The sequence below is a fragment of the Pinus tabuliformis genome, chromosome 3_2, assembly GCF_031772625.1.
Source record: "Pinus tabuliformis cultivar Carrire ecotype Pingquan chromosome 3_2, CPIR1, whole genome shotgun sequence".
In the NCBI taxonomy this organism is placed as follows: domain Eukaryota; kingdom Viridiplantae; phylum Streptophyta; class Pinopsida; order Pinales; family Pinaceae; genus Pinus; species Pinus tabuliformis.
This window is the reverse complement of record NC_142302.1, coordinates 1,267,779,379-1,267,806,901: the sequence shown is the minus strand read 5'-3', so window position 1 is coordinate 1,267,806,901 and position 27,523 is coordinate 1,267,779,379. Positions and strand designations below refer to the sequence as shown.

Below are 27,523 nucleotides of genomic sequence, written 5' to 3'. Positions count from 1 at the left end.
AGTGAAGTAGCTCCCCTGAATTGTCGAGTTCCCAAATTAGAAAGTGGATTTTTAGTAGTCGAACTCTCGATATGGCATAGTTGTAGATAAGTCCAAGTTGTGACCTTCCCAGTCCTCGCGAGATCAAAACTCAGCTATCCCTGCTTGACAATTGCCTCATAAACGAGCTTGAAATGCGGATATGGGCTTGGAGCCATGGGTGAAGTCCTTTCCAGGATTAGAACTACACAAGTGGAAGCTTGACTGACTAATAGGAGGAATGGTAACCAACTCATTTCCAAATCCATTACATCCATATTGTGTCTAGATGGATTGATGGCCCACATGTAAGATATCAGAGCCATAAATTGTTCGTGGGGGCGTGTTTCGATGTCCCCCAATCCTTTGACTAGGTGGGGTGGCGGTAGCCTGCCCCCCCCCTCCTTCTATCACGATTGTCACCCCATTTGGGACACACACACACTTATTCTTAACATGGTATATATAATATATAATTTTTTTTTATTAGTTGCACAATGTTAATAACTAATATATATGAGATTATTTGAATATAATATGTTATGATGGTGTTGATCCCTAGTTTATAATTGATAACTACTCATAGAAATTGGCTCTTCAAGAGATTTAAATCTCCCTTTGCTTTTGGGATAGACAATTAAATCCTCCTTCACATATTCTATGCATAAATACTGTTTTTCTTATTTTAGTTATCTTCTGCAAAGAACACTGTTTACTTGCACATACTAAGTCTAACTATTCATTATATATTTTCTAACATCTTTGGTAAGGACTAAGTTTCCATGCAAAACTCGTTATTATTATATTATACTCACTTCTAGCAAGATATATAACAATCAATTTTGACTTGGCATTAGTTTGTGCCTTTACCAAATATTTTGTACCACATTTTAAATATATATGTGTGTGTGTGTGTGTGTGTTTGGAATTTATTTATCTATTTTGTGATTGGTTGGTTAATTGGAGGCCCCACACGATGGGTGCCAAGTTCTAGAGAAGTTGGATAACAAAGTTTCAATCTTATCTAAGAATACGAAGAAGTTGGCTAACAAAGTTTCAGTCTTATCTAAGATTATGGACAAGTTGGATAACAAAGTTTCAGTCTTGTCCAAGAATATGGAAAAACATCACCTTCACTCCATGTGAGGAAGACGACTCACAACCACCAATCTAGGTGGACTCTCCTTCTCAATAACATGATTAAACAAACTTGCATTTCTATTATAGTTTTTTTTTTTTTTTTTTTTTTTTTTTTTTTTTAGTGGTAATGGTGTACCATCTGAGGGGGAGGACTCACAACCACCAATCTTGGTAGACTCTCCTTCTCTATTATAGTTTTACATATGATTACATTGTTCATCTAGGGAGGACTTGAACCCGGAACCTCACGGGACCAAAGTCCTCGCTCACATGGCTATCGCTAGTTGAGATGCCTCACCTGGGCTCATAGATTTAAAGTGTTGGCAATAAATAATGTTAAAATTTTGAGACTTTGCTACTCCTATGGTTTCTAATGTGCTAGACTAATAGATTTTGAACATCTGTTATGTATCTTTTCTTTACTACCTAACCTTACTATAATAAATGAATATATAAAAATTCAAGGTCTTATTGCAAGAATATATATATATATATATATATTTAAAAAAAAATATATATATATATATATTTCCAATACAATTATTGTCATTAAGAAACACTTTGCAATAAGAATTCAATTTTGTATATTACTAAAATAATAAAAAAATCAAATTTTAATATATCATAAAAATTAAAAAATAATTTTCCTAATACTTATTCAATTTTGTATATTACTAAAATAATACAAAAATCAAATTTTAATATATCATAAAAATTAAAAAATAACTTTCCTAATATTTTACATCAACAAATAAGTAAATATTTAATTATATAAGATATTATTTTTGCTTTTCTCCATTCTTTATATGTTTTTTTTTTCTCCCTCATTTGTTTCCTTTTTATTGCTTTGATAACTATCTTTAAATCTCTAAATTCTTTTCTTAAAATAAGATCACAAAAAAGAGCAAATGCCTTTGCAAGAGGAAAGAACATAAGTCCCAAGTGAAAGATTAAACTATCATTCCTATGGGATAATTAAATCAAATATTAATTATTATAATTTTCTTCTTATTTTCTCGAATTTAAAGTAACTATTAAAATATAATTTTATGAAAAGTAATTTTTTTTAAGGTAAAAATCACATCATAAGAATTTTGTCGGGTGTTTCAAACTATCGAGTGTGGTTCATCGTTAAGACAAGATGATAAAAGTACACTGGATGGTTCTAAAGGTGTGGACAAAACTCTTGACAAGATGATGAAACCACATTGGATAGTTCAAAACGCGTCTACAAAACTCTTGCCCAACAATAAACCACACTGGATGATTCGAAATAATAAAAAAAACTCTTATAATGTAATTTTTACCAATTTTCTTTTTTACTTTTCATAATATAAATCACATAAGCATAAAATTAATTAATATAATTTTAATATTTTCTTTATTTTTCCAACATTTGATTTATAAATAATTCGAATTGTAATTATATTTTTAATCTTCTCATTTACAACCTCACATGAAAGTTGGGCCTGGAGTATGCCCTAAAACTGCTTCTGCTTGGCTAAGAGCTCGTCTTCCTCGGACGTAAGGAAACAGGTTAACGGCCCAAGACCCAGAGGCATCTGGCAGGAGTGAAAGCCTGCTCCCTTACGGACCACCAGCGGGTTATTTCAGGTGGCGTGGTTTTCCTTGATAACAGTGATGTGTCAACTGACATTCGCGGATAGCAGCCAGAGATGGCTGTCCTCACTGTTGGTTTGACACACTGAGTTTGATAAGTTTTTCCACCTTTTGAAAAAAAAAAAAAAAAAAAAAAACCTCACATGAAAGTCAATTAAGTCAATTAGTCTATTTTCCATATTCCATTTCATGATATTCACCGTACTTGATATGATATTCATTTCACCACAAAGATTTTCTTTACTGGGCCCACACTTCGGTTAGAGACGTGATACGATAAGGAGACACCAAAATATGATGAAGTTCATAAGCTTACATCAAGACTTTGATCTCATTATTCTTTATAACTGTGCCCGCGATGACCCAAGGCCCATCTTGGAAGTTCCAAGGCATTAGATAAAACTTCTTAAAGATCATGGTACCCAACTATTTTTGGTCAGCCATGGTGCTCTGGTTTTACTTTTGGCCTATCCTGTCTAACAACTTTTCGACCATGTTTATGGTTTTTTAATCATTCGCTGGTACTTACAATTAATGATTTCGTTTTCAACTTTGCTTCCTGTAATTTCGATGTGCTTGAGAACCAAGAAAATATTAAACAAAATCTGATCCCATGAGACAGTAGGTTCAAAAAACAAAACACTTGGCCGACGGCCGATTATATGCTTTGACGGACAGATAAGTCAATGCTCCAACCAATGAGGCAGAGCAACCTGTCAGTCGCTTGAGTTTACCAAAATTTTGAATTTGCAATTTGCCATAATTATTAGACAATTTACGAACTGACAGATCAGGTGAAGAGGATCTCCGGGACTTGAGCAAAAAGGGATTGGAAAAAGTCTGGTTGATTTCATTGGGCTACTGTATAGATTATGGACGAATACAGCGTATAAACATAGCATTAGATCTCCAGGTCTTAAAATAGCAGTTTTTTCACCTAGGGCTGTTGCAGGTTCTTCCTAACAGCCGGTCACAGGCACAGGGGCGTTTCTTAAACTTTTAGCCAGTAGGGGGATTGAATGTGCAGGTGGGTCAGCTGGGGGATTGAATTTGCATGTGTGCCTTCGTCCTTTTTTATTTCCGAGGATGGGTTCATGATGGTAATTACATGATGGTAATTACAGATCGAATCAGCCCATTTATGTATAAATAGTGGCACAGATGATATGATCACCGCTGATCAGCCAAGGTTGTAATATATGATATGATCATCGCTGATTAGCCAAGGTTGTAATAGAGAAGAATAATTGCAGAGAGGTACAATGGACGGTGAAGAAGAGGGGTTTAGAGATATTGAGAGCGATGATTACGGTCGTGTGGGAAGTGATCTACATCGGCCTCTTCTTAAGAAGAAGAAGAGTCGTTTCAGCGGGTCCATGGTCAACAATGGCACATCGCAGCTAGCAATCGTGGGTGCCAATGTTTGTCCTGTTGAGAGTTTAGATTATGAGTAAGTTGTTGCCCTTCTAACCTCTCCTCCCCTCAGCCCCCACAAAAAGAATATGAATTTTTCAAGGTCATGTACAAGGATATGTTTAATGTTGATCCCTTGTTGTGTTTTGGTATGTTGCAGGATTAGTGAGAATGCTCTCTTTAAGCAAGATTGGAGAAGCAGGACACGGATGCAAATCTTCCAGTACATTGTTCTCAAGTGGACTTTTGCTTTTCTGATTGGCCTTACAACTGGGCTGGTTGGGTTCTTCAACAATTTAGCTGTCGAAAACATTGCTGGGTACAAGCTTGTCGTCACCTCCGACTATATGTTGCAGCAGAGGTATGAATGAATGAACTTGTATTGGAATTCTGTTTAATGTTTCAACACGAGTGAATAGGATATTGATGCCCAATGATTGCATGGGATACCATCATCTCCCAGATAAGTCTCACCCTACATCAGGGGGCGTGGTTTAGTGGGTTTTTTGTAATTCTCTGAAATTAAATCTTGTGTATCTATGTTTTTTCATTTTTCCAGTCATCTCCTGAGTTTTTCTCGAGTCTGAGTCAACACTTACTCGTTGGGCTTGCCAATTCCTTTTTTGAATTCTATCTTATGTGACAAACGTTGGTTTTAAAGATGGGTCATTGTGATTTGGTCTGGTGTGGTGAGTACACTGCAAGAAAATTAACAAAGTGTTATTGTTTTCGTGCAGGTATGGACTAGCCTTTGCTGTATTTGCCTGCTCCAATTTCGTTTTGTCTCTACTGTCAGCTTTGCTCTGTGCTTACATTGCGCCAGCTGCTGCTGGGTCTGGTATACCTGAAGTTAAGGCTTACCTCAATGGAGTTGATGCCCCTGTTATTCTGTCGCCTAGCACATTGTTTGTGAAGGTATGCATGCATTTGTTAAAAAATATCAAATTCAATGTCAGAAGCGTATAGCTAATCGCAGAACATGCCATTTGGTGGCTTGAATGATTTAGGCTTATTGATGGTCTTCTAGCTTCTATCATCCAGAAGAGTAGAGCAGGAGCGCTAGATTCTGCATTTGCTGGAATTTGTAATTTGTTAGAATCTGTTAGGTATTTTGTGTTTCCAGGAGGAAAAACAGGCTAAATTTAATGATCCAATCTGTTATTCAGTGAAACAGGATGCACGGTGTTCCCATGATGTCATCAGAACTAGATTAGGTCTGTCAAGTTTCTTGAGACAATGGTTTTGTGGATTATCATGCATTTGAATGTATTTTACCATCTAAACTGGTTTTGCTTTGACAGACTGAATATTTTTATTTAGTCACATAAATTGATGGTATTTACATTCGTATTTATGATGAACATCTTTATTCCTTTTAAGTTTTAACCCCTGGAAAAAATCGTTATTCTATTCATAGTCACAAATGAATTACATTATTCACGTGCTTGGTGCTTTGTGCACTGTTCAAGCATATGCTTTATACATCTTAAATTTGTCATGTTCGACTTGCAATATAGCTCAGGCTAAAACTTCTAAAATTGTGTCCATTAGAGGATTCTATGAGCTGGATCATACCTCTGATAGAGTAAAGCCCCCTCTACTTCCTGTTCAAAAAATAACAGTCCTTATGCCAAAGTGCTTAAAAAATAAGCTGTTGAGGGAACCGATGAACCCTGTCTACTGTCCTCCAACTCCATCCTGCCTTCCTGTATCTCCTGACCTGCTTTTGATAGAGATTACCCTGAAAACATGCATGAAGGAGATAAACTGAAAAGAGAGCTGAAAAGAGAAGCTGAGCATTTTTAATTGGTCTACTAAAGACCTAAGTAAAACATTTCTGAGGTCTTTGTTGTTCTTCCAATCTATTGTCCAAGCCGAATCACCAAAGATCTGAATCTTTCTCACCTCCTGGTCCAGAGCACACTTCATCAAGAATGTTTTAACCTCCTGGTCCAGAACATATTTCATCAAGATAATCAAAGTTATACACCCAGTCTAATTATTGGATCCTGTACCTAATCCTGCTTTGAACTTTATAGAATGCTTGTCCAAGAGATATAAATTACCCCCAGCACTGTTGAAGTCTTGGTCCCTTTGCCACACTCCATCAAGTAAACCCTACACCATGGATTTATCAATCTCAACCTCGGAAATCTGTCGAGAGACTGAAACAGGAACATGAAACACAAATTTCTGAACTAAAGCTTCAACCCGAGCAAAGGATTGAAATACGGGAACAAATTTACCTTCAAAGAGGGCCAAGTTCATTGCTAACCAAATGTCCTGTAAAACCAAATAAGGTAAAACTTGGAACTTTTTAAGTTCCATTCTTCTCAAAGAAATGATGAAAACATTCTGCAATCGAGGAGCCTTGCCAATTGACCACTTTCAACTAACTTGTCAACCTCTTTCCACGGATTTTTAGAATAAGAGCATTCCAGAAAAAAATGCATATTTGTTGCATCGCTTTTTCGGAAAAGATAGCACAATGCTGGCCCTTGTTTGTCTCTCTTCTGAAGCTTATCCCAGGTAAGCACTTCAGCACATTGATGCAAGCCACATAAAGACCTTAGTTTCTTTTGGCACTTTAACTTTTCATCCTTGTTTGTAACTTTGTACCACAAGGCAGGAGCTGTTGGAATATTATCAATAAGCTCAATGTGTCCTATCTTCACTGTATATTCTCCCCCTATTTTGTTTTGTGACCTAGCCAAATAGTTTTGAATATGACCTTTCCTCGGGCTGGCTATATAGACATCCCACTCAAAATTCTTTTCTGCCATGAAACCAAGCTCTGCAGCTGATGTCCAACCGTGTTACCAGAGACTAGTTGAGCCTGCATTAGTCACATGATAGAACATAAAGAAACCTTCCTACTGCAAGTGTAACTGTAAGATTGATCAGACATGGGCATCCTAAAATTGCATGAGCATCTCGCAAGGTTGAGAAGGACCGAACTAAGGATTTCCGGTGATTTGAGACTTAATAGTTGGTTTTTAGGGATTTCTTTTCCAGTGCATAATGTTTCCAGGAGAGGAGACATATTTTTCAGGTCTAATAAATCTCTCTAAAGGCCTCCTTTTGTACAAAGCTTCCACCGATTTCTAGCGGATAGGGAAGATCCCAAAGTGATGAATGCCCTTCAGGACCCAGCCTCCTTTTTCTTTTGGCAATGCTATTTTTCCATTTAACGAAGGGATTTTGGTCATTTTTACTTTTCCCAACTCATAAAAAGTTAAAGCATAATCTCTTGACAGCCTCTAAGAGCATTTTGACACTCCTTTTGGAATAAATGCTAGTGAATGCCAAAATACTGTGATGACTTTAATATTGATTTGACCAATGTCAACTGTTCTCCAAGTGACAGTTATTTGTTACTCCAATGTGAAATTTGAGCTTCCAGCTTTTCCAACAACCATCCCCAATATTTTTTCTTGTAGTCATTGGGCTTCAAGTTTTAAACCCATGTATTTGACCCCACATTGAAAATAAATAACATATATGGAAATAGAGAAGGCCCCTCTGTTCTTCTTCTTCATTCAAACCATTAAAACGAATGGTTGATTTGGAAGCTAAGTTGCACGAAACGGGGAAACGGGTACGAGTTTCCGAAACGGGAAGCGATACGAAACGCGACCTCCCCAAATTTTGGAAACGGGGAAACGCGAATATATATATATATATATATATATATATATATATATATATAGAAAATATTTAAATATATATATATATGTGTGTGTGTGTGTGAAATCATAAAGCATAAATGATACATTATAATTTATTACACTTAAACATTAAGATTTAATTTACATCACATTTACTCATGAATGATCACATAATGAAAATAAAAATATCGGAATATCCAAAAGCAACCTTTATTAGATATCCAAATCTCAAAATCAGCCTTTATTTATATTAATATATGAGGCTGCAAGTACAATAAAGACTATAAGGCTGCAAGAGAGAGATCCAAATCAGGATTTTCTGCATCCACATCCCATTCTTTAGAAGGACCACTGTTGTATTGGGAGTCTCCTCCTACATAGTCAAACGACCTTAGTGCTCTTGATTAAATACACGTTTCATACCCTAGTACCCTACATGATCTTGATTATTGGGAGTTTCCCCTGCATAGAGGGTTTCGTTTTCTTGATTAAATACAAGTTCCATACCCTAGTACATGATAAAATCCAATGGAAACATTGCAATCCCCCCAATCCTGAAATCCTGAAAAACAAATAAGTCTGCTAGATTTTGAGTGAGATCTAAAATTCTACTTTCTCCATATGAAATCCAATGAGGGCGAAACCACTCTCAAACATCCTGAGTCATTTCATGGTAATGTTAAAAATTTAAGTAAAAGGATGAAAATGAAAAATAAAGGAGAATATCACTTTTACTTTAAGAATTTAACATTACCATGAACTGCATATCAACACTAGGGCAAAAATTCACTTTTATAACTTTAGACACCCATCTAGAAAATTAAAAAACAAATTTGAAAAAAAAAAAATTAAAAAAAACACAATTCAATTGGGAAACGCGGGTTGTACGGCCGGGAAACGCGTTTCCGGCCGTACTGCCACGTTTCCGTTTCGGGAAACGTGGCAGTACGGCCGGAAACGCGTTTCCTGGCCGTACCAAACGCGTTTCGTTCCAGTTTCCAGCAGGAAACAGCCCCCCCCCCCCCCCCCCCACGTTTCCTGCAACATAGTTTGGAAGTTTGTTTCCATCCCTGAACCCAAACAACAACTGTCCAAAATTTCTCTCAGTTTACTTGCTTTCCAAACAGATCCATTAATAAACAACAGGACATTGTGTTGAAGAATCTAGGGCAATTAGATATAGTCGGATTCTTCTTAGACATGATAACTAAGTCACCTGACACGGGGATTCTGGATTCGACGGATACGGGGATTCGAGTGTCAGATACGGACATGTTGACCCCCTGGAACAGAACACGTTCGGATGCATTATCTATATATATATATATATTAAAAATTAGATATTTCTTATGCAAATTCTCATTCACGATACAAGTTCATTGATTCGAACATAGATCTTCATCTAGATGTAAGTTTTACAAAGTAACATTATGCATACAAAATTACAAATACAATTGTGACATAAATGATAAATGATAAATTATATATTTATAATACATATTCAATTCATCAATGATCCAATAGGAGAGAGACAAGATAGTAAGATAAAGATATTGTAGTTTTCTCATTAAGTCATCAAAATCAAAATGTGTTACTGTTTACATAGGTAGTGCAATGTGAATGGCAAAGAGAAATAGCAAATACAAAACAACTACAACTACAAGTCTACAAGTATACAAGCCTCAAGGCAGTAGGTAGCTCATGATTCATGAGTCATCAATCCTCATAGTCATCATCAAAACCAGCGTCACTGCCCTCATCATCATGGTTGCCACTGCTCTCCTCTGCTGCATCCTCCTCCTCTGTATCCAAAGTCATCTCTGCATCTGCTGGTGTGGAGGATGACCCCTCTATAGTATCACCATCATCAAATCTAACAGGCTCTAGCACTTACTTGTCGCTTGAATCTCCTTGAAAACGCTCCCACACCCTTTGCTTCTTGCTCCCAAACACCCACAACAAACCCACAACAAACTAAACAAGTGAATGTGCAAATAGAATGGGGAAATACGCCTTTATAACGCCGCGCAAGTTCTTGATTTCCAGATTCGTGTTAGAAAATCAGGACATGTTTCTAATTCGAAGTGTCCTGATGGGGACATGTTCCGGATTCGAAGTGTCCCAATCAGACACGACGTGTCTTGATTTTTGGACACGAATCCACCCGAATCATGTTCGATTGCCGGATTTGGGACACGTAGGGCCTAGGGGACGAATCTGGTTTCATAGCTTGATAACAATTTGTGAAGCACTTTTTACAATTTATCTTGTTAGCTTAATCTGCTTCTCTTCTTATTAATGCATGCGTGTTTACTTCATCAAAATGCTACCAAAAACATAAGAACAAGAACACAAGATGTTAGTTCTCTGCGAGGGCCAAAACCTCTCTCTCTTAGAGAGGAAAACCCTTATGTACGTTTCTATTATTGAAGCTTCTATTGATCAATGCCAAACCCTAGACCTTTGACAAGAATATCTTCCAAGCACAAGTCAAGTCCTTCCTCCTTTCTGCACTTTCTTTCCCCGACACTTCGTCCTCCTTCTTCCGACACTTCGTTCCCCGACACTTCGTCCTCCTCCTTCCGACACTTTGTTCTTCTTTCAACTGTTGATAGTCCTTGGTTTACTAGCTCTAGAAGAAACTCCAACCTTTGATCCTTAGTGAGATCCTTTACCAATGAAGACACCTTCCTTCTCTTGACAAACCGAGCCTTTTCTTGATGTGAGGTTGCAGACTTGATGTGACAGTATTGCAGCCCTAGTTTCTCGCACATGTGAGAGGTTTCCTTGTGTATTTGATCCTTTTCTTCTTCGCTTGAGAGAGAGTCTTCTTCGCTTAAGTAGGAGGCCTTGTAGGCCTAAGTTTCTAGCCCAAACGATGAGAGATGAGCAACTGTGATGTGGCTGCTGTAGTGACCGCAGACAACCCTCCTTTCCTCGCACGTGTGACTGCAATTCACCCTAAAAACAGTCCCTTCAACTTCGGTTATGTCTCCTCCTTCTTCGTTGCACTAGAGGCTCGTTATCTCACTTTTCCTTCACTCTTTTCTCGGCTCTTTTTCTCGCTGATTTCAGAGATGTGATGGCTTATCGTTGGAGGAGTGGACAACCTCTATATATAGAGGACTGTCCCTCCTTTAGGCCGACTTTAGGCCGACTTGAGGACTGTAGGCTGACATGAGTTTTCTTCATCGTTTTTGCTTCTTTGAAGATGTCGTTGCATGGAGAGGACTTGACTTTGATTGGAGAGATTTCTTTTGACTCTTATATAAAGTATATACATGGTGTAACATGCCCTTAAGGGTCTTCAATAAATACATTGACTCTTTGACTTCCTAGAAGCACTTAAATATGTGCTTGACCTACTTCAATGAGCAAGAAACTCATTGATAAATATAACAAAAATAATATTTCTTTTCTTGAATAAATACAAATATCAAAAGTACATTTATGAAGACCTAACCTAGTTACACTTTCTTCAACACTCCCTCTTAACTAGGGAGGTATTCATAAATCATTACAAGGTGTTTGGCTATTTTTCAATCTTGAAGAATTCACATAAGAGAAACCGGATTGGCAATCCATTTGTTATAGCATCATAGTAACCAACATTGTCCATAGCAAGGCCTTGACTAACAACTCTATCTCTCATTAGATCAGAGCACAATGTTGGCGAGACCAATGACTTATAGACACCTTAGTCATTGTCTCTCAAGGTACATACCCACCCATTCACTGAGTATGACTTTCTAGGACTATTCTTGTCTTGGGTTCCCAGCCCTCAAAAAATATCGGTCCTCTTGCCTACTCTTGTCTTGGATGCCCTACACATCCTCAAAGAGTATCTAATGTCAGATGATTACCCAATCCTCCCATTCTTTCTTCCCAAGTGAAGACAAGAATGTTGTGTCTATCTCTTCCTCTTAGTTGAGGAAGACATGCCTAAGTTTCCTCTAACAAGGAACTTGTCCAAGCTCCTTTGTAATTGGGAACTTGTTATAACTCCCTCTTAGCTAGGGATTAGTCCATTCATCAGCAACTTCCTCTTCGTGGGTCCTTCAGTTGCTTGATCTCCTTCCTTCCTTTGATGTCATGAAGTCTTTGTTTAAACTTCTTTTTGGTAGGGCACTGGCCATCGATCACTTTCCTTTATAGCTTGTCATGTCATGGCTCCTTCGTGGAAAGTGGCCTTCTTGATGTATGTCATGTTCTTTCGTCATCTGGCTACTCCTTTGTCATCTGTCTATGCTTTTAGAATACTTATCACATAGATGCTTAGTTGTACTTTCTTGTTTCCATGCTTCAATTTGGTAGCCCTTCATGACTTCATCCTGACTTGCTTCAACATTAGATAGTGCTTTTGTTGGATGGCCTCTTCATCATGACATCTTTGTAGAGTTGAATCAACTATCTGCACCTTAGTATCTCCAAGGCCTTCATACTTGTCAAGGCCCTTTGATTTTTTTATTCCTTTGTTAGAGTTGTCATGCCTTCTTTCGGGAGATGTCTTTAATGGATCTTGTCGGATAGTGATTCCTTATGACCATGGTGTTCTTCACATGCTTGATCTCTTTCTTCATTTGCTTCTTCTTGAGTTGTTTAGATAACAACCTTATACTTCCCCATGAGAGCACTTTCTTCTTTTCTTGCTTACTTGAACTAGTCAACATTTCTTCTTCACATGTCTTTTAGTTAGCAATCTTGTACTCCTTAGGAGAGTATTTTCTTCTTCACTTGCTTCATGGAGTAGTCAACAACCTTATGCTCCTTATGTGAGCACTTCTCTTGTTGACTTGTACATGCTCTTGAGTATGTCTTCGGTGAAAGAGATCTTTTTGTACTTGATCATGTCTTAGATCTATTCCCATGACTTTAATAATATATAAGATGACATGACTTTACCTTTTAGTGCATACATACCTCATCTTGATTCTGCTTTGATCATCTCGGCTTCATTTGATGGTCCTTCTTGATTGATGTAGCCCTTCTTTGCTTCATCCATTCTTGCCTGCACATCATTCTTCCTTGTATTCCATGAATGGAATTCTTGTTGACACATCTACTCTTATTTATGAACCTTCTTTTGAAGATTCTTGTCATAGGATCTTGTAGATCCTCATCCTGCAAATGTCTCTTTCTTTTGATGATGGTGGCCTTCTAGGATTTACAATCATGATCACTTATTCTTTTATCATGGATGAGGTCTTATAATATGTATGCTCCTTCTGTATGAATATCTTGAGCTATATGTACACTATTGTCACGCCCCCAATATTTTTTTTTTGTTAATTGGGCAGCGCGCGGCACCAACGGGCGCTCACTTTTCCCAAGTGCGCGCCTATGGACTACGCCTTCCACTTATACTTAACTTATTATCATGCATCTAAACTCTGTTAAACATTAACATAACATTCAACATATAACATGCCACAATAATAAAACCGCACAACCAATATGTGGGAGGGGCAACTCCCAAAAGTCTGCCCAACCGTTTTATATTATAACCAATCCACAAAATTACAATCCGTGCGCCGGTCTAAGTCTCGGCCGCACCCTTTGACAATTTACAATAGATGTCGGGAAATACCCGACCGTCGTTCACAATACACAACTCGGGCAACCGCCCGTTTGCTGCTGCACGTCGTTTGCTGCTGCACGGCCGTTTGCCGCTGCACGCTCGTTCACTGTCCACCCGGTTCGCTGCCCGACCGGTTACTACCACACGACCAACCCACGCTGATCGTTTGCACTGACTCGCCGGTTGCCGCTGCACGACACGGCCGAGCTGGTTCACCCAACCACAGCTCGCCGGTCCGTTTGCTTCTGCCCACAACCGCGCCCGAGTTGGCGCCTCTGCCCAACTCGTCGTTTACTTTCTGGGCGCGCCTGCACGGCGCTCTGTTCGCCCGATCCGCCTGTTCTGCCCACGGCAGACTTCTACCCGATACACTGTTCACCACTACCCGAAATATCACAGGTCGCCGCCTGTTTTGTTTGGACTGCGGCCGAGTTAGCTCGCCCGAACTACACTCGCCGCCCGACTGTTATGCGGTGCTGCCTCTGCACGCTGGATCCACTTGAGGCGACTCACCCGAGTCCCGCCTCTTACCCGATCTGCGCACGGTGGCTGTTCACCCGAACCAAGAAGCTGTTATCAACTCGACCTCCCTGTTTACTCAGCTCGGACGCTTGCTGCTGGTGGCTAAGGCAGTCCTCACGTTTCAATACTGCTCGGTCTCCTTGACAACCCAACTCGCATTCCCCTTAGACCTCGCACTACAAGAGAGTGCGCATCACTTGTTACAGTCTTCTGCGTATAGAGAGAACGCCAAGACTCTTCGTTGTCCTTCCATCGTCACAATGAGCTCGCCTTTATAGTTTCCCCTCATTCCTCTAGGGGCTTCCATAAATCTGGCCGACGCCCATACTTGTGTTCTACGAAACCCCGAAATTCCTTGATGGGCGGGTCGGCCCTTGCTTTAAGGCAAGGCCGACCACGCCTTATAAATCTTCGGTCCTTTTACTTCTTATTTTCTGTGCCTTCGTCTTGCTGCCCGCGCCCTTGTGCCGACCTCCGCCCAGCTCGCTGCCAACTCGTCGCTGCTCGCCCGCGGTCATCTTCGTCACTTGCGCCTTGGGCGGGTTCGCCCTTGGGTCGCCCGCCCATTTGGTGCGGGGCGCCCTCGGGTCGACCCGCCGGTTCATCAACCGGCTCGTCGTTTGCTTCGCACGTCGACCTCGTCTCGTGCCCGTGTCCATTCGCCCGGCGGGTGGGCGCTCCCTTGCCCAACTCGCCGTTTCGTTTGTGTTTGCCCGGCGGGCGGGCGCGCCTTCGCCCGGCTCGCCGCCCGACCTCCGTTCGTTTCGTTCACCCGGTGGGCGCGCCTCTGCCCGGCTCGCCGCCCAACCTCTGTGCGTTTTGTTCACCCGGTGGGCGCGCCTCTGCCCGGCTCGCCGCCCAACCATCTCGGCGCGCTTCTGCCCAGCTCGCCTCTTAACCCGTGTGCGTTCGCCCGGCGGGTGGGCGCGCTCCTGCCCAGCTCGCCCGTCACCCGACTCCCGTGTGCGTCCGCCCGAAGGGTGGGCGCGCCTCTGCCCGGCTCGCCACCCGACTGTTTTATGTTCATCCGCCCGGTCACCGTGCACGACTACCCGCCCGGTTCACCCGCGCGCCTTTCCACCTCCGTGTCAACCATCGTGCACGCCCTGCCCAAGACGCTAGGGCGTCACAACTATGCTCCTATATTCTAGAAGATATTTCTAACCATGCATTTTGTTCTATTTCTAAATGCTCCTTCTACATGAGTATTTTGAACTCCATGTACATCATGCTTCTAGATTCTAGAAGATGTTTCTAGCCATGCATTTTTATTCTATTCCTACATTCTCCTATACTACTCAAAACTTTGAAAGAAGATTTTAAGTAAAGAAGTAGACTTAGTCATAGTAGAGATTTGGAGAATCTTCCTTCTTCTGCTTCTTGTCTTCTTCTTTCACCTCTTGATTCATGTGAGCTTCTTCTCTTTTTCTTTTGTTGTTGTTGTCCTTCTTAAGTTTAGGACAATTCCTTTTGTAGCGTCCATATTCTTGGCATCCAAAGCATTGGATTTTGGACATATCTCTATGGTTTGTTCTTTGTGGACCAAATTTGCCAAATATTCCCTTTCTCTTGGCCATGGTTGCAAATGCTTTCTCCTTTGATACCACATCATCTTTTGCGTTAAGTCTAGTTTCCTCTATCTTGCATAGAGACCATAATTCACTTAGTGGGGTAGCTTCCTTCTTGGCATATATGCTTGATGTGAAGTTTCCCCAATCCTTAGGTAGAGCATTGAGTACCACGGTTGTCATTTCTCTGTTAGACATGACTTCTCCTAGCTCTTGAAGTTGATCCCTCATCTTAGAGATCTTCATGAAATATGGAGCTATTGCTTCCTTTGATATCCTCATCTTATACAAATCATTTCAAAAAGATATCACTTCTCCAACCGTGCTTACCGAGAATAGCTCTATTAGCTTGTCATAGATTTGTTTTGATGTTTCAAGTTTGGAGACATAAGGAATGAGAGAGTCTTTGATGGATTCTATTAGAATCCTTTGAGCTCTTGTCTCATCCTTATTGTACTTGGCTAAGGCTTGAGTTTGTTCCTTAGTAGGGATAGTGATATTCCCTTTGATGTGTTCTAGAAGTTCATTCTCTTTGAGAAGTAAATCAGTCCTCTTCTTCCATGCAAGGAAGTTAGTGGTCCCAACCAATTTATTGCTTTCCTTGCAAAAAGACATTGATGTATAATTAGAAGGGGACATATACTTACTTGATAGAGTTTGAGATGTAGTGGACTTGCTTTCTTCTTGAAGACTTGATGGCTTGCCTTCCTTCGATCTTGATGTTGCTTTCTTCAAATGGACTTGATTGATTGCTTGATGACTTGGCTTGTAGTGCTTTTTCTTTTGAATATGGTGTGGCTTGATGTAAATCCCTCCTTGAATTGCTCTTCTTGTAGGTGCCTTTATACAAAAGGCTTCTCCTTTCACTTTGTAGTCTTCTTGTAGTCCTTTCTTGTCCTTGATGAGATTGAGACTTCTTGACTTGATGCTTCAAATTTTGTAGATGTTCTTCCTTGACGAGTGCTCTTGAGATGCCCTTTCCTTGATGTGTCACCTAAGCTCTGATACCATGTTGAAGAATCTAGGGCAATTAGATATAGTCGGATTCTTCTTAGATTTGATAACAATTTGTGAAACACTTTTTACAATTTATCTTGTTAGCTTAATTTTCTTCTCTTCTTATTAATGCATGTGTGTTTACTTCATCAAACTGCTACCAAGAACATAAGAAAAAGAACACAAGATGTTGGCTCCCTACCAAGGCCAAAACCTCTCTCTCTTGGAGAGGAAAACCCTTATGTAAGTTTTTCTTATTGAAGCTTCTATTGATCAATGCAAACCCTAGACCTTTGACAAGAATATCCTCCAAGCACAAGTCAAGTCCTTCCTCCTTCCTGCACTTTGTTTCCCCGGCACTTTGTCCTCCTTCTTCCGGCACTTCGTTCCCTGGCACTTCGTCCTCCTCCTTCCGGCACTTCGTTCTTCTTTCAATTGTTGATAGTCCTTGGTATACTAGCTCTAGAAGAGACTTCAACCTTCGATCTTTTACCAATGAAGACACCTTCCTTCTCTTGACGAACCAAGCCTTTTCTTGATGTGAGGTTGCAGACTTGATGTGACAGTATTGCAGCCCTAGTTTCTCGCACGTGTGAGAGGTTTCCTTGTGTATTTGATCCTTTTCTTCTTCGCTTGAGAGAGAGTCTTCTTCACTTAAGTAGGAGACCTTGTAGGCCTAAGTTTCTAGCCCAAACGATGAGAGATGAGCAACTGTGATGTGGCTGCTGTAGTGACCGCAGACATCCCTCCTTTCCTCGCACGTGTGACTACAATTCACCCTAAAAATAGTCCCTTCAACTTCGGTTATGTCTCCTCCTTCTTCGCTGCACTAGAGGCTCCTTATCTCGCTTTTCCTTCACTCTTTTCTCGGCTCTTTTTCTCGCTGATTTCAGAGATGTGATGGCTTATCGTTGGAGGAGTGGACAGCCTCTATATATAGAGGACTGCCCCTCCTTTAGGCCGACTTGAGTTTCCTTCATTGTTTTTGCTTCTTTGAAGATGTTGTTACATGGAGAGGACTTGACTTTGCTTGGAGAGATTTCTTTTGACTCCTATACAAAGTATATACATGGTGTAACATGCCCTTAAGGGTCTACAATAAATACATTGACTTTTTGACTTCCTAGAAGTACTTAAATATGTGCTTGGCTTACTTCAATGAGCAAGAAACTCATTGATAAATATAACAAAAATAATATTTCTTTTCTTGAATAAATACAAATATCAAAAGTACATTTATGAAGACCGAACCTAGTTACACTTTCTTCAACACATTGTTCACAAATAAAAGATGATTCACGGTAAAAGAGGTCCCTATTTTAATTCCGTTTAAACCATTTGATCTCTTGGCTTCTCTTATAGATCTACTTAAGCCCTCAGCTACCAAGAGAAAGAGTAGAGACAAAAAATGACTAAAAAGGGAAGATGCTGAATGATTGATCGAAGAGCAAAATATACCGGCGTGATGCATCCCATAATCCAATGAACTACTAGATAACTTAAACCAATATGAACCCAAATGGGCCTCAAATAAAGCCAGCTGACTTGATCATCGTCCTTGAAGAGGTCAAGTTTTAAAACTGCTGCCTTGCACTTTTTAGATTTTCTTGTGTGAAGCCCTTCTTGGGCAGCACCAATTGCTTCATAAAGTTTCCTATCTCCAAGAAAGCCAAACTGCTCTTGAGAAATGGCATCTGTGATAATTTTTTTTAATTCTGGAGGCTAGAATATTTGAAACAATATTGTACAAGCAGTTGCACAAAGAGATGAGTCTGAACTCTGCAAATGATTCTTGCCTATCTTTCTTTGGAATTAGGGCACAATTAAGGTTGAATTTAGGGAGCTTGATACCTAATCTAAGATTTTAACCTCCTCTATTACTCTTAAAATATCTTCTTCAACTAACTCATAGAAGCCCATAAATAACTCTACCATCCATCTGGCCTATATTTCTTTTAAATCAACACACAATGGAGTTTGAGTTAAGGGAGCTCAACACTTAGCCTGCATTTTTAATCTCCTCTGTTACTGTTAAAATATCTTCTTCAACCAACTCATAGAAGCCCATAAATAACTCTACCATCCATCCATCAGGCCCAAGGATTTTATCTTTTTGAAAAGCTGCTAGAACTGACTGAAGTTCCTCCTTCAATACTTCTTCCATTAACATCTGATTATCCTCTTCTGAGTCAAAACTTGGTAAGAAAATAGAAAAGTTCAGAACTTCCAGGTTCCTTGAAAAGAGATTGAAAGTATGACTTCCCAGCCCCAGCTATTTCTGAAAATTTATTGACCTTCGCACCCTCCTGGTTTATTATCTCCCAAATTGTATTCTGTCTTTTCCTGTGGTTGACAAAATTATTGAAGAATTTGGAATTGTCATCACCTTTTTATAGACAAATCACACGACCCTTCATCCTTATCTCTTCTTCCTTTGAAGCCAATAATTTTTTCTTCCCATTTCCAGCTTTGCTAGTTTTGCCTGGTTCTGAGCAATGAAAATGCTAGAAGAATTTCTTCCGAAGAGATCTGAGATTTCTTTTCCAATAGTATTCAAATCAAGATCTATTTTTTGATGCATATTTGAAATCCCTACTCTCTTAACTTTCTTGATCTTCTGAATCCCAGAAATTTCAATGGGGTTAGACCAAGACTGCATTGAGCTTGGCATTTCTTGCATCAAAACAAGGAGTCCAGGGTCACAGCATTAAATATTTTGAGCTCCAGAACCATATGCTTGACAGGATTTCTTTTGTGTACTCTTTATTTTGGATATAGAAGTCGATCCACCCCCTTGGAAGGAAATGAAACATATAACTGTATCCAAGCAACAGTACCGAGGTCAGCTGAATCCAATTGTTTAATGCCTCAAAACCAATGGATCTGGCATTGAAATGACCTATTGCCAATTTCTCCATAAAGAAGGATAACTGATCCATCTCAATATTGTCTCACAGCAGCATGGAAATAGGATTACAGCATTTCTTTACCACCTTCTTTTGCTTTATGTGTTTTCTCAGAAACACCTTTCTCATGAATCTCACCTTGAGTTGATCTACAAAGTAGATCCAAGCTCAATCTCTTTTCAATAAACCCTGACCCCCAATTTGAAACCTGAAACCTGAAAACCTCCAAAAGCTTCCACTTCAGCAACAGACGTTGGAAAGAGTACCAGAGTCTTGAATCCCAGCAAGAACAGCCCTTAGATTTGGACTAGCTATAGGCTCTGCTTCCTTAGCTTTAGAAATAAGTAAGCCTGGAGCTTCCTAGGAGATTGAGTGATTGTATTAATGAGTTGACTCTTCAGGTAGATCTCATGTCCTGACATGCCTTGACACCAGATCTATTGCAGATATTTGCATGATAGGAAAACCCTCATCCACTTTCCCTAAGTCTTGTCCTTGCTTCAGTTGTTGGAGGTGTTCCTTCCCTTGAATCACTAACCCGATGTTTTCCCTAGCCAAAATGTTACTTAGTGAAAGAGGAGATTGCAGAGCACTAGATCCCTCTCCAGGATTGGTGAAAATCTGAAATCCCTCCAAAGGGTCTTCCAAAAAATAAGCAATTCCTTCTCCCAAGCCCCCATTGTGCTCCCGACAAATTTCTGACTTTCATCCATTGAATCCACTGAATAATCTAGTAATCATCGTACTGGTCTATTGCAGATCTATCTGTCATGAAACCCTAAATCTGAAACCATAGCCTCCACCAGCTCCCTCAATATTCAAAGGGGGATTGAACATCCTTTGTTAGTTTATTGGTTGAGAAACTAGTCTATGCATGATCCCATGTTGGAGCATTCCTACGCTTAATCTTGTCAAAGTAGCAGGATTGAAATCATTAACATGGAAAGCCTTGGTACAATTAAATTAGAAAAGAAAAAAAGGCTGGTATTAAAGGAAGGTTTGGGAGCGCCCATCAGGATCAATGTTATCGGAATCGAATTGGTGATTGAACTAGAAAACCCTCTAAACCGGGAACCAGTCAGAACTGTTAAAAAAACAGGACCAAAAAACTGATCAACAAAAAACACATAAAATATTCAAATTTTAAAGAAAAACATATATATTCATGTGCATCCATATGAATCCGAACCATTTATGCAAAAATATGCATAAGTTCTCATTTATATAGCGAATAAGAGTGCAGATAACCAAAATAGCACTTAGTGCAATAGATTTCTAAACCAAGAATACAACAACAAAGAGGCTCTAGGTGGCTTCTAGTGTAAAGAAAATTCATTTTACAACAAATACCTACATATCATCAAAATCATTGCCTATATAGGGCTCTTCATCATCAATTATTATCACCCTTTAAGCATTAAAATAAGATAGAAAAAACTTCACATGTCAAATCGAGATTTTGTTTTTTGTGATGGGTACATTTTTACTAGGGTCATGATAGAGGAGTTCAACAGTCAATGCCACCAACACCAAGGTACATAGAGGGCTTGGTGCTCTTGATTAAACTCTAGTTCGATACCCTCCTACACGACAAAATCCAATGGAAAGGTTGCAATCCCCCCAATCCTGAAATCTTGAGAACCGTAAGTCTGCTGGATTTTGAATGAGATCTAAAAGTCTACTTTCTCCATATGAAATCCAATGAATTTAGAACCACTCTCAAACATCCTAAGTCAATTAATGGTATTGTTAGAAATTAAAGTAAAAGGATGAAATGATGAAAATGAAAGATAAAGGAGAATGCCACTTTTACTTTAAGAATTTAACATTACTATTAATTCCATAGCAAGAATTTAACATTACTATTAATTCCATAGCAATAGTAGGGCCATATACTTGAATATTAGGTTGCCCCACTAAAAAATTCTTGTTTTCTAAAAAAAATTTGCATTTGGAATGTCCTTGGTGACATTGTATGGAACAGGTCAGTTCGGTACAAAACCAGGCAGTTGGGTGAAAAAAGGTCAGTTTGATACTGAACTGGCCATTTCTGGTTCCAAACCTTGAACCAGACTAGTCTGACCCTCAAACCAGTTGGATCAACCAGTTACTCTGGTTCTGATCTGCTTCCGATAACACAGTAAAACCATTGTTGTACTGTGTGATGAATATTGTGTGATTGTTTTGTTTCTTTGTTTTAATGTGGCTTCATAAAGAATGAAATCTAAGCCATAATATTCATGAGACATTGTTTAATCAAATCTGTGTTGTTGCATTGGGTGATTCCGACTTGCCCACTGGAAATGGATCAAATAGAATGGTATCTTATGTGATTTGAGGAGGGAGTCCCTCACAGCTACAAAACTCCAAGTAGTGCCAGAAAAATGGAAAATATAAAATCAGGGGAAGTGAACAAAATGGAGGAGATGTTTTCTGAACGGAATCCTTCCAAATTAGGACATTGTATCATACCATGTCAGAGTGCAAGAATAAAACCAGTAACATGCAAGACCATAATATAAATAATGCAGTGTTCCATGGGGACACATCTCCCAAGGTGAGGGGTGCAGCCCCCATGTTTCCCATGCTCCCTAGACATGGCAACTCTTGGGGAAATGTTTCCCCAGTGTGGGGGACACGTTTCCCCAAAAGGGTACTTCTGGTCATCCCCAGACAAGGGATGCTTTTGGGCATCCCCGCACGAAAGGGGTACTTTTGTGTGCGCTCACCCCCCCCCCCCCCCCCACAGAAGGGGTGCGTCTAGGCACCACCCCATGAAAGGTGGACTTCTCGGTGTCCCCCCATTTTTTTTACTTGTAAAGGCTTAAAAAATGAAACAGTAAAAAACAACAATAAAAATAAAAACAATATATAAAAATACCCTACCTCACTTTATTTACCTGTTATTCACTTTCACACTCTGATGGTAATTTTATTTTCAATGTTTATTGTCCATTATTGATTTGTTTGACTCTAGGTACTAATCAGGTCTTTGACTTGTCACTCTTTACTATTTGTTTGTTAATCATTGTATTTCATTATTGAATTTTAATATGAATTATGTTTATATTATTTACAAATTTGAATTTAGTACTATTTTACTGTTCATTGTTTAGTATTTACATTGCACAATGATGAATTTGCATAGGATGTATTGTTATGGTTGGGATTTTATCATTATCATTTGTTATATTTGTAATTTTAGAAATAGGGACCTCTATGCTAGTTACCTGTTGTCCCCTCTGAAATTTCCCAAAATTTGGGGTGCTTCCACATGCCCCCGTGTACAGCTCCCTGCTCCCGTGCTCCCCTGTCTCGTAAACTTGGTGCAACATTGAAATAAAGTAGAAGAGAAAACCAGGCTTGCATTATTGTAAGGCTTGAAAATTTCTGTAGGGGTACAAGAGGATATAAAGGTCGAAAATGATCTTTCAATCAACTTCCCAGCTCCCACTTACATGTAACACTCCGATGTGTCAAGCAACTAATTATTATGCACACAAGTTACGATTCTTTTTTTGTACAATAAATCTAATATGATATTTGACCATGATTTTTGAGCATTTCTTTGCCATCTTTGTTCTGTAGTGCCATTCTCCGTAGGTTTCTAGACTTGAGAATCTTCCCACCAATTATTTTCACAAAATTAACCCGAGTATGCAAATCCAGATATAACCAGATTTGCTTGCAACGAGATTCTCTCGTTACCCTTGTATTGTTCTATTGGGAAGGCAGATTATGCGGTGTGCATTTGTGTCAGTACTTTCTGAAAAAAAAATGTGCAGAGTTGTATGCTGGCTGTTTTCTCATTGTTGAAAATCATTCTGTGAATTTGTCATTTAGCTGTCCATTGAGCATGTGGTATTCATAGCTGATTTTATGTGCAGATATTTGGTAGCATTTTTGCAGTGGCTGGTGGTTTGGATGTAGGTAAGGAGGGGCCAATGGTACACACTGGGGCATGCATAGCGTCATTACTAGGCCAAGGTGGTTCAAAGCGTTATCATTTAACGTGGAGATGGTTGAGGTACTTCAAAAATGACAGAGATAGACGTGATCTGATTACATGTGGTGCTGCTGCTGGAGTTGCTGCTGCATTTCGTGCTCCAGTTGGTGGAGTCCTTTTTGCACTCGAAGAAGCAGCATCATGGTTTGTCATTTTTGTATATTTTTGTGTTCTGGTGACAATATCATTAACTCTATTTTGGAATATAATGAACTTTAGAGTGTTGACCCTATATTAGCTCTTTTCTGGAACCGAACACTCTTTATGTTTTGAATGATGGAGCTGAAACTTGTGTTCTCTTTAGGTGGCGGAGTGCACTTCTTTGGAGAACCTTTTTCACAACAGCGGTTGTTGCTGTGGTGCTAAGGGCATTTATAAACTATTGTAACGTTGGAAAATGTGGGCTCTTTGGGAAGGGAGGCTTAATAATGTTTGATGTCAGTGCCGTGTCAATAACGTATCACATTAGTGATCTGCTTCCAGTGATAATTCTTGGAGTGATTGGAGGAGTGTTTGGAGGTCTTTATAACTACCTTCTAGATAAGGTTCTGAGGGTTTATAATCTCATTAATGAGTATGCAAGTCAACACCTTTCCTTTTCAATTTTTATTTAGCATATTTTGAAATGGATTGTTCAACACAACACTGGAGTACATCTTTCGAATATGAATATTTCTTTTTTCTATCGTTTTGGACCTTGGTATTTAAAAAAAATGCTTTTGCATAAAGATGATCAAACATGCCATTTAATTTCGTATCTATCTTTGCTTGCTTGTGAGTAGGGATGGGTAATGAAATGTAGTTATAAGTTGCTTAATTCTTCTCCGATTTGCTAATCAGAGTTCCACTTTTAATGTGTTTCTTTTTATGTGCCTGATACAGGAGGGGTCCTAAGTTCAAATTGCTTCTTGCTTCTACCGTGTCTATTTTTACATCTTGTTGCTATTTTGGACTACCATGGATTGCAAAATGTATCCCTTGTCCTGAAGGATTGGATGAAACATGTCCTACAATTGGCCGTTCAGGGAATTTCAAAAAGTTCCAGTGTCCACCTGGTCATTACAATGATCTGGCGAGTTTGTTTTTCAATACGAGTGATGATGCAATTCGAAATCTCTTCAGTTCTGGCACGAAGTCTGAGTTTCATGTGTCATCAATACTTCTGTTCTTTTCTGCAGTATATGTTCTTGCAATCTTTTCATATGGGATTGCAGTACCATCAGGTCTATTCATACCTGTTATTTTAACTGGTGCCTCTTATGGTCGATTTGTTGGCATCTTGCTTGGATCATTTACAGACCTGGATCAAGGACTTTTTGCTGTTCTTGGAGCAGCTTCTTTCCTTGGGGGTTCAATGAGGATGACAGTTTCACTATGTGTAATTCTTTTGGAATTGACAAATAATTTGTTGATGCTTCCTCTTGTTATGCTGGTATTGTTAATATCGAAGACTGTGGCCGATGCATTTAACAGTGGTGTTTATGACCAAATTGTTCGCCTCAAGGGCTTGCCATTCCTTGAACCACATGCAGAACCTTATATGCGGAATTTGAGTGCAGTTGATGTTGTTAGAGGCCCATTGGTGACCTTTTCTGGAATAGAAAAGGTTGATAACATTATGCAGGTCTTGAAGAGCTGTAAACACAATGGTTTTCCTGTGATAGATGAACCTCCTTTCTCAGAGGCACCTATTTTATATGGTCTTGTGTTGCGTTCACATTTACTTGTTTTGCTGAAGAAGAAACTATTTCTACCCTCGAGGGATTTGGCTAGTGAAGATTTTGTTGAGCAGTTCTCTTCGGTAGACTTTGCAAAGCCTGGATCAGGTAAAGGCCTCAACATTGAAGCGATAGAGATAAGTGCGGATGAAGCGGAAATGTTTATCGATTTACATCCATTTGCAAATACCTCTCCGTATACTGTTGTGGAGACGATGTCATTGGCCAAGGCACAGATTCTTTTTCGACAAGTTGGATTGCGCCACCTTTGTGTGGTCCCTAAGTCTTCTGGGGTAAACATCTTTCTATATTTTTGTATTGTTTGTACATGGTTTAAGTGGATTATTCTCTTACCTTATTCCCAATTTCTGTGGTTTTGCAGAGACCTCCTATAGTTGGCATATTAACCCGGCATGACTTTATGCCTGAGTACATTTTGGAAATGTATCCTGACTTGAAACAAAATCGATGGAAGAGGTTACGCATTCGATTATCAGCTTTCACTGGCATTATGAAAACACTTCCAATAGTAAAAAGATGGTTCTGAAGTCTGTTTGAGATCTTTTCTTCATAGGCTTTAGACTAACTAGTGGATTAAAGATCATTTGTAGGAAGAAATTGGTTTTTTTGGAGGGTTTGTTTTGGATCAGATGTCAACTGTTAATATAATATTCTTATTATTCTTTCGCTGTCCAATCAATTGTTTTGGACATGTCTAAATGCTTATTACTTTTCTGATGTCAAGGCCCTAAAAATTGGTTTATTTGTAGTTATGGAGCCTTGCCACCACTTATTCTGGTTTGCAATGTTAGCATTAACATTTTGACAGCAATCCAGTGAAGTTCTATCCTCACTTTTTGTCCAATGGATCATGAAATTTTCAACCAAGATTATCGGGAACCAAGACCCTTCGAAATGAGAATCATTCATGGAGGGACGTGAATTCCTGGTAAGCATTATATTTGACTTGCTCAATAAAACACTTAAAATGATGCCAATGCTGAGCGAATCTGGGATCATGATGATTTAGAGGGATGTACATTTCTTCTAACAGGAGACAACTGGATCCTATTTTAAAATAATCAGGGAATGTATGTGATTTTCATCGATTGTATAATTTTAAATCCACTAGCAATAATTATGGTTTTTGTTTTAATGTTAATTCCTCTTGGTAGTGTGCAAGCTATTTTTAACAGTGAATGATTGTTCTCTGGTTTGAAAATTTGCTGCATAAACAGCTTGGGATTTCCAAATAGAAGCTTGGATTTCCAAATGTGAGTATCCATGGTCACGCTTCCATCAGAGCACATCTGAATATAACTTGCGCTGGTTAGGAGTATGCTTTTGATTTACAAGTTTTATAAATTGCGGTGTAAAACCACCATAATGTTCTAATTTGGCATATTTTATGTACTCCAGAAACTCTTTAACTTCCAGAAATTGTTTTGGATCTGCTATTGATAAATCCATCTTTCATCCGAACAGCTCAGGTGATGGATTGTTCATGTTGTCTCATTATGAGAGCTCTGTAACTTACTAATCTATAATCAAATTGGCTATGGAAACTGTATAAAACAGCTTGGTCCAGCCTAAATGTAGGCATTGGCATTCTGAATGGGGCTAGGTGAAGTTACAAGTGCAATTTCTAGCCATGAACACTGATGGCTAAGTTGGGAATACTTTGAGCGGGCCTGCGAATTTCAAGGTCTGGGTTCTAAATTGCAGGCTTGAATGTCGTTGGAATTGAATGTCATTTAATTGGAACATTTCTGGACAGATTAAATAAAACTAACAGTATGCACAATAGTGCTATATGAAATATAGATTACAATATCCTGCTCGGTAGATTAAGAGTTATGTTCATGCATTTCAGGTTGTCTTCTATTCGAATGTTGACTGTTACCTTAATACTTACAAGGCCCACAGGTGTCAGGCTACTAATCTTTTGGACTTCATAATGATTTCCAAAATTTTAAGCAGCCATTGTCTTCCACGTGATAAATTACAATTGACCGTATGGAACCAATGGATAAAGAATATCAGATTGGGAACAAAACAAGAAGTGATTTTGGTTTCTATAAAAGAACTTCACTAACCTGCTTCTTGCCAAAAACATCATTTAATCCTCAAATATTACCTAGAATTGAGATTGGTCACTAACATATGCTCTGTTACACAAAAGTACACAGACTGCTTGATGAGAAAAGTGAGACAGTGGTACATAATTTAAGGGATTTGGATGCATTATAAAGGTATTGTTTGCATTGGGAAATCATTTAATGTTTGATACATATGCTCTGTTACACAACAGTACACAAGACTGTTTGATGAGAAAAGTGAGATAGTGGTACATAATTTAAGGGATGTGGA

The 27,523-nt window shown here is 39.2% G+C and overlaps 1 protein-coding gene across 4 annotated transcripts; it reads left to right on the top strand.

Annotated features, from left to right (window-relative positions):
• Positions 1-3,133: 3,133 nt before the first annotated feature.
• Positions 3,134-26,976, top strand: LOC149185358 (putative chloride channel-like protein CLC-g). 4 transcript variants are annotated; one of them, XR_016257375.1, is made up of 10 exons: positions 3,134-4,228; positions 4,352-4,552; positions 4,929-5,106; positions 23,317-23,579; positions 23,740-24,009; positions 24,318-25,446; positions 25,536-25,597; positions 25,983-26,102; positions 26,392-26,427; positions 26,573-26,976. XR_016257375.1 is itself a non-coding variant. In XM_089417906.1 (8 exons), the coding sequence occupies exons 1-8, from the start codon at positions 4,041-4,043 to the stop codon at positions 26,026-26,028; spliced, it is 2,337 nt and encodes a 778-aa protein (XP_089274032.1). In that variant the 5' UTR covers positions 3,134-4,040; the 3' UTR covers positions 26,029-26,301. The 4 variants fall into 4 exon arrangements, 2 of the variants coding, with proteins under 2 accessions (XP_089274032.1, XP_089274031.1); XR_016257376.1 differs by having other exon boundaries at positions 26,329-26,427; XM_089417906.1 differs by lacking the exons at positions 26,392-26,427; positions 26,573-26,976 and having other exon boundaries at positions 25,983-26,301.
• The last annotated feature ends 547 nt before the right edge of the window (positions 26,977-27,523 follow it).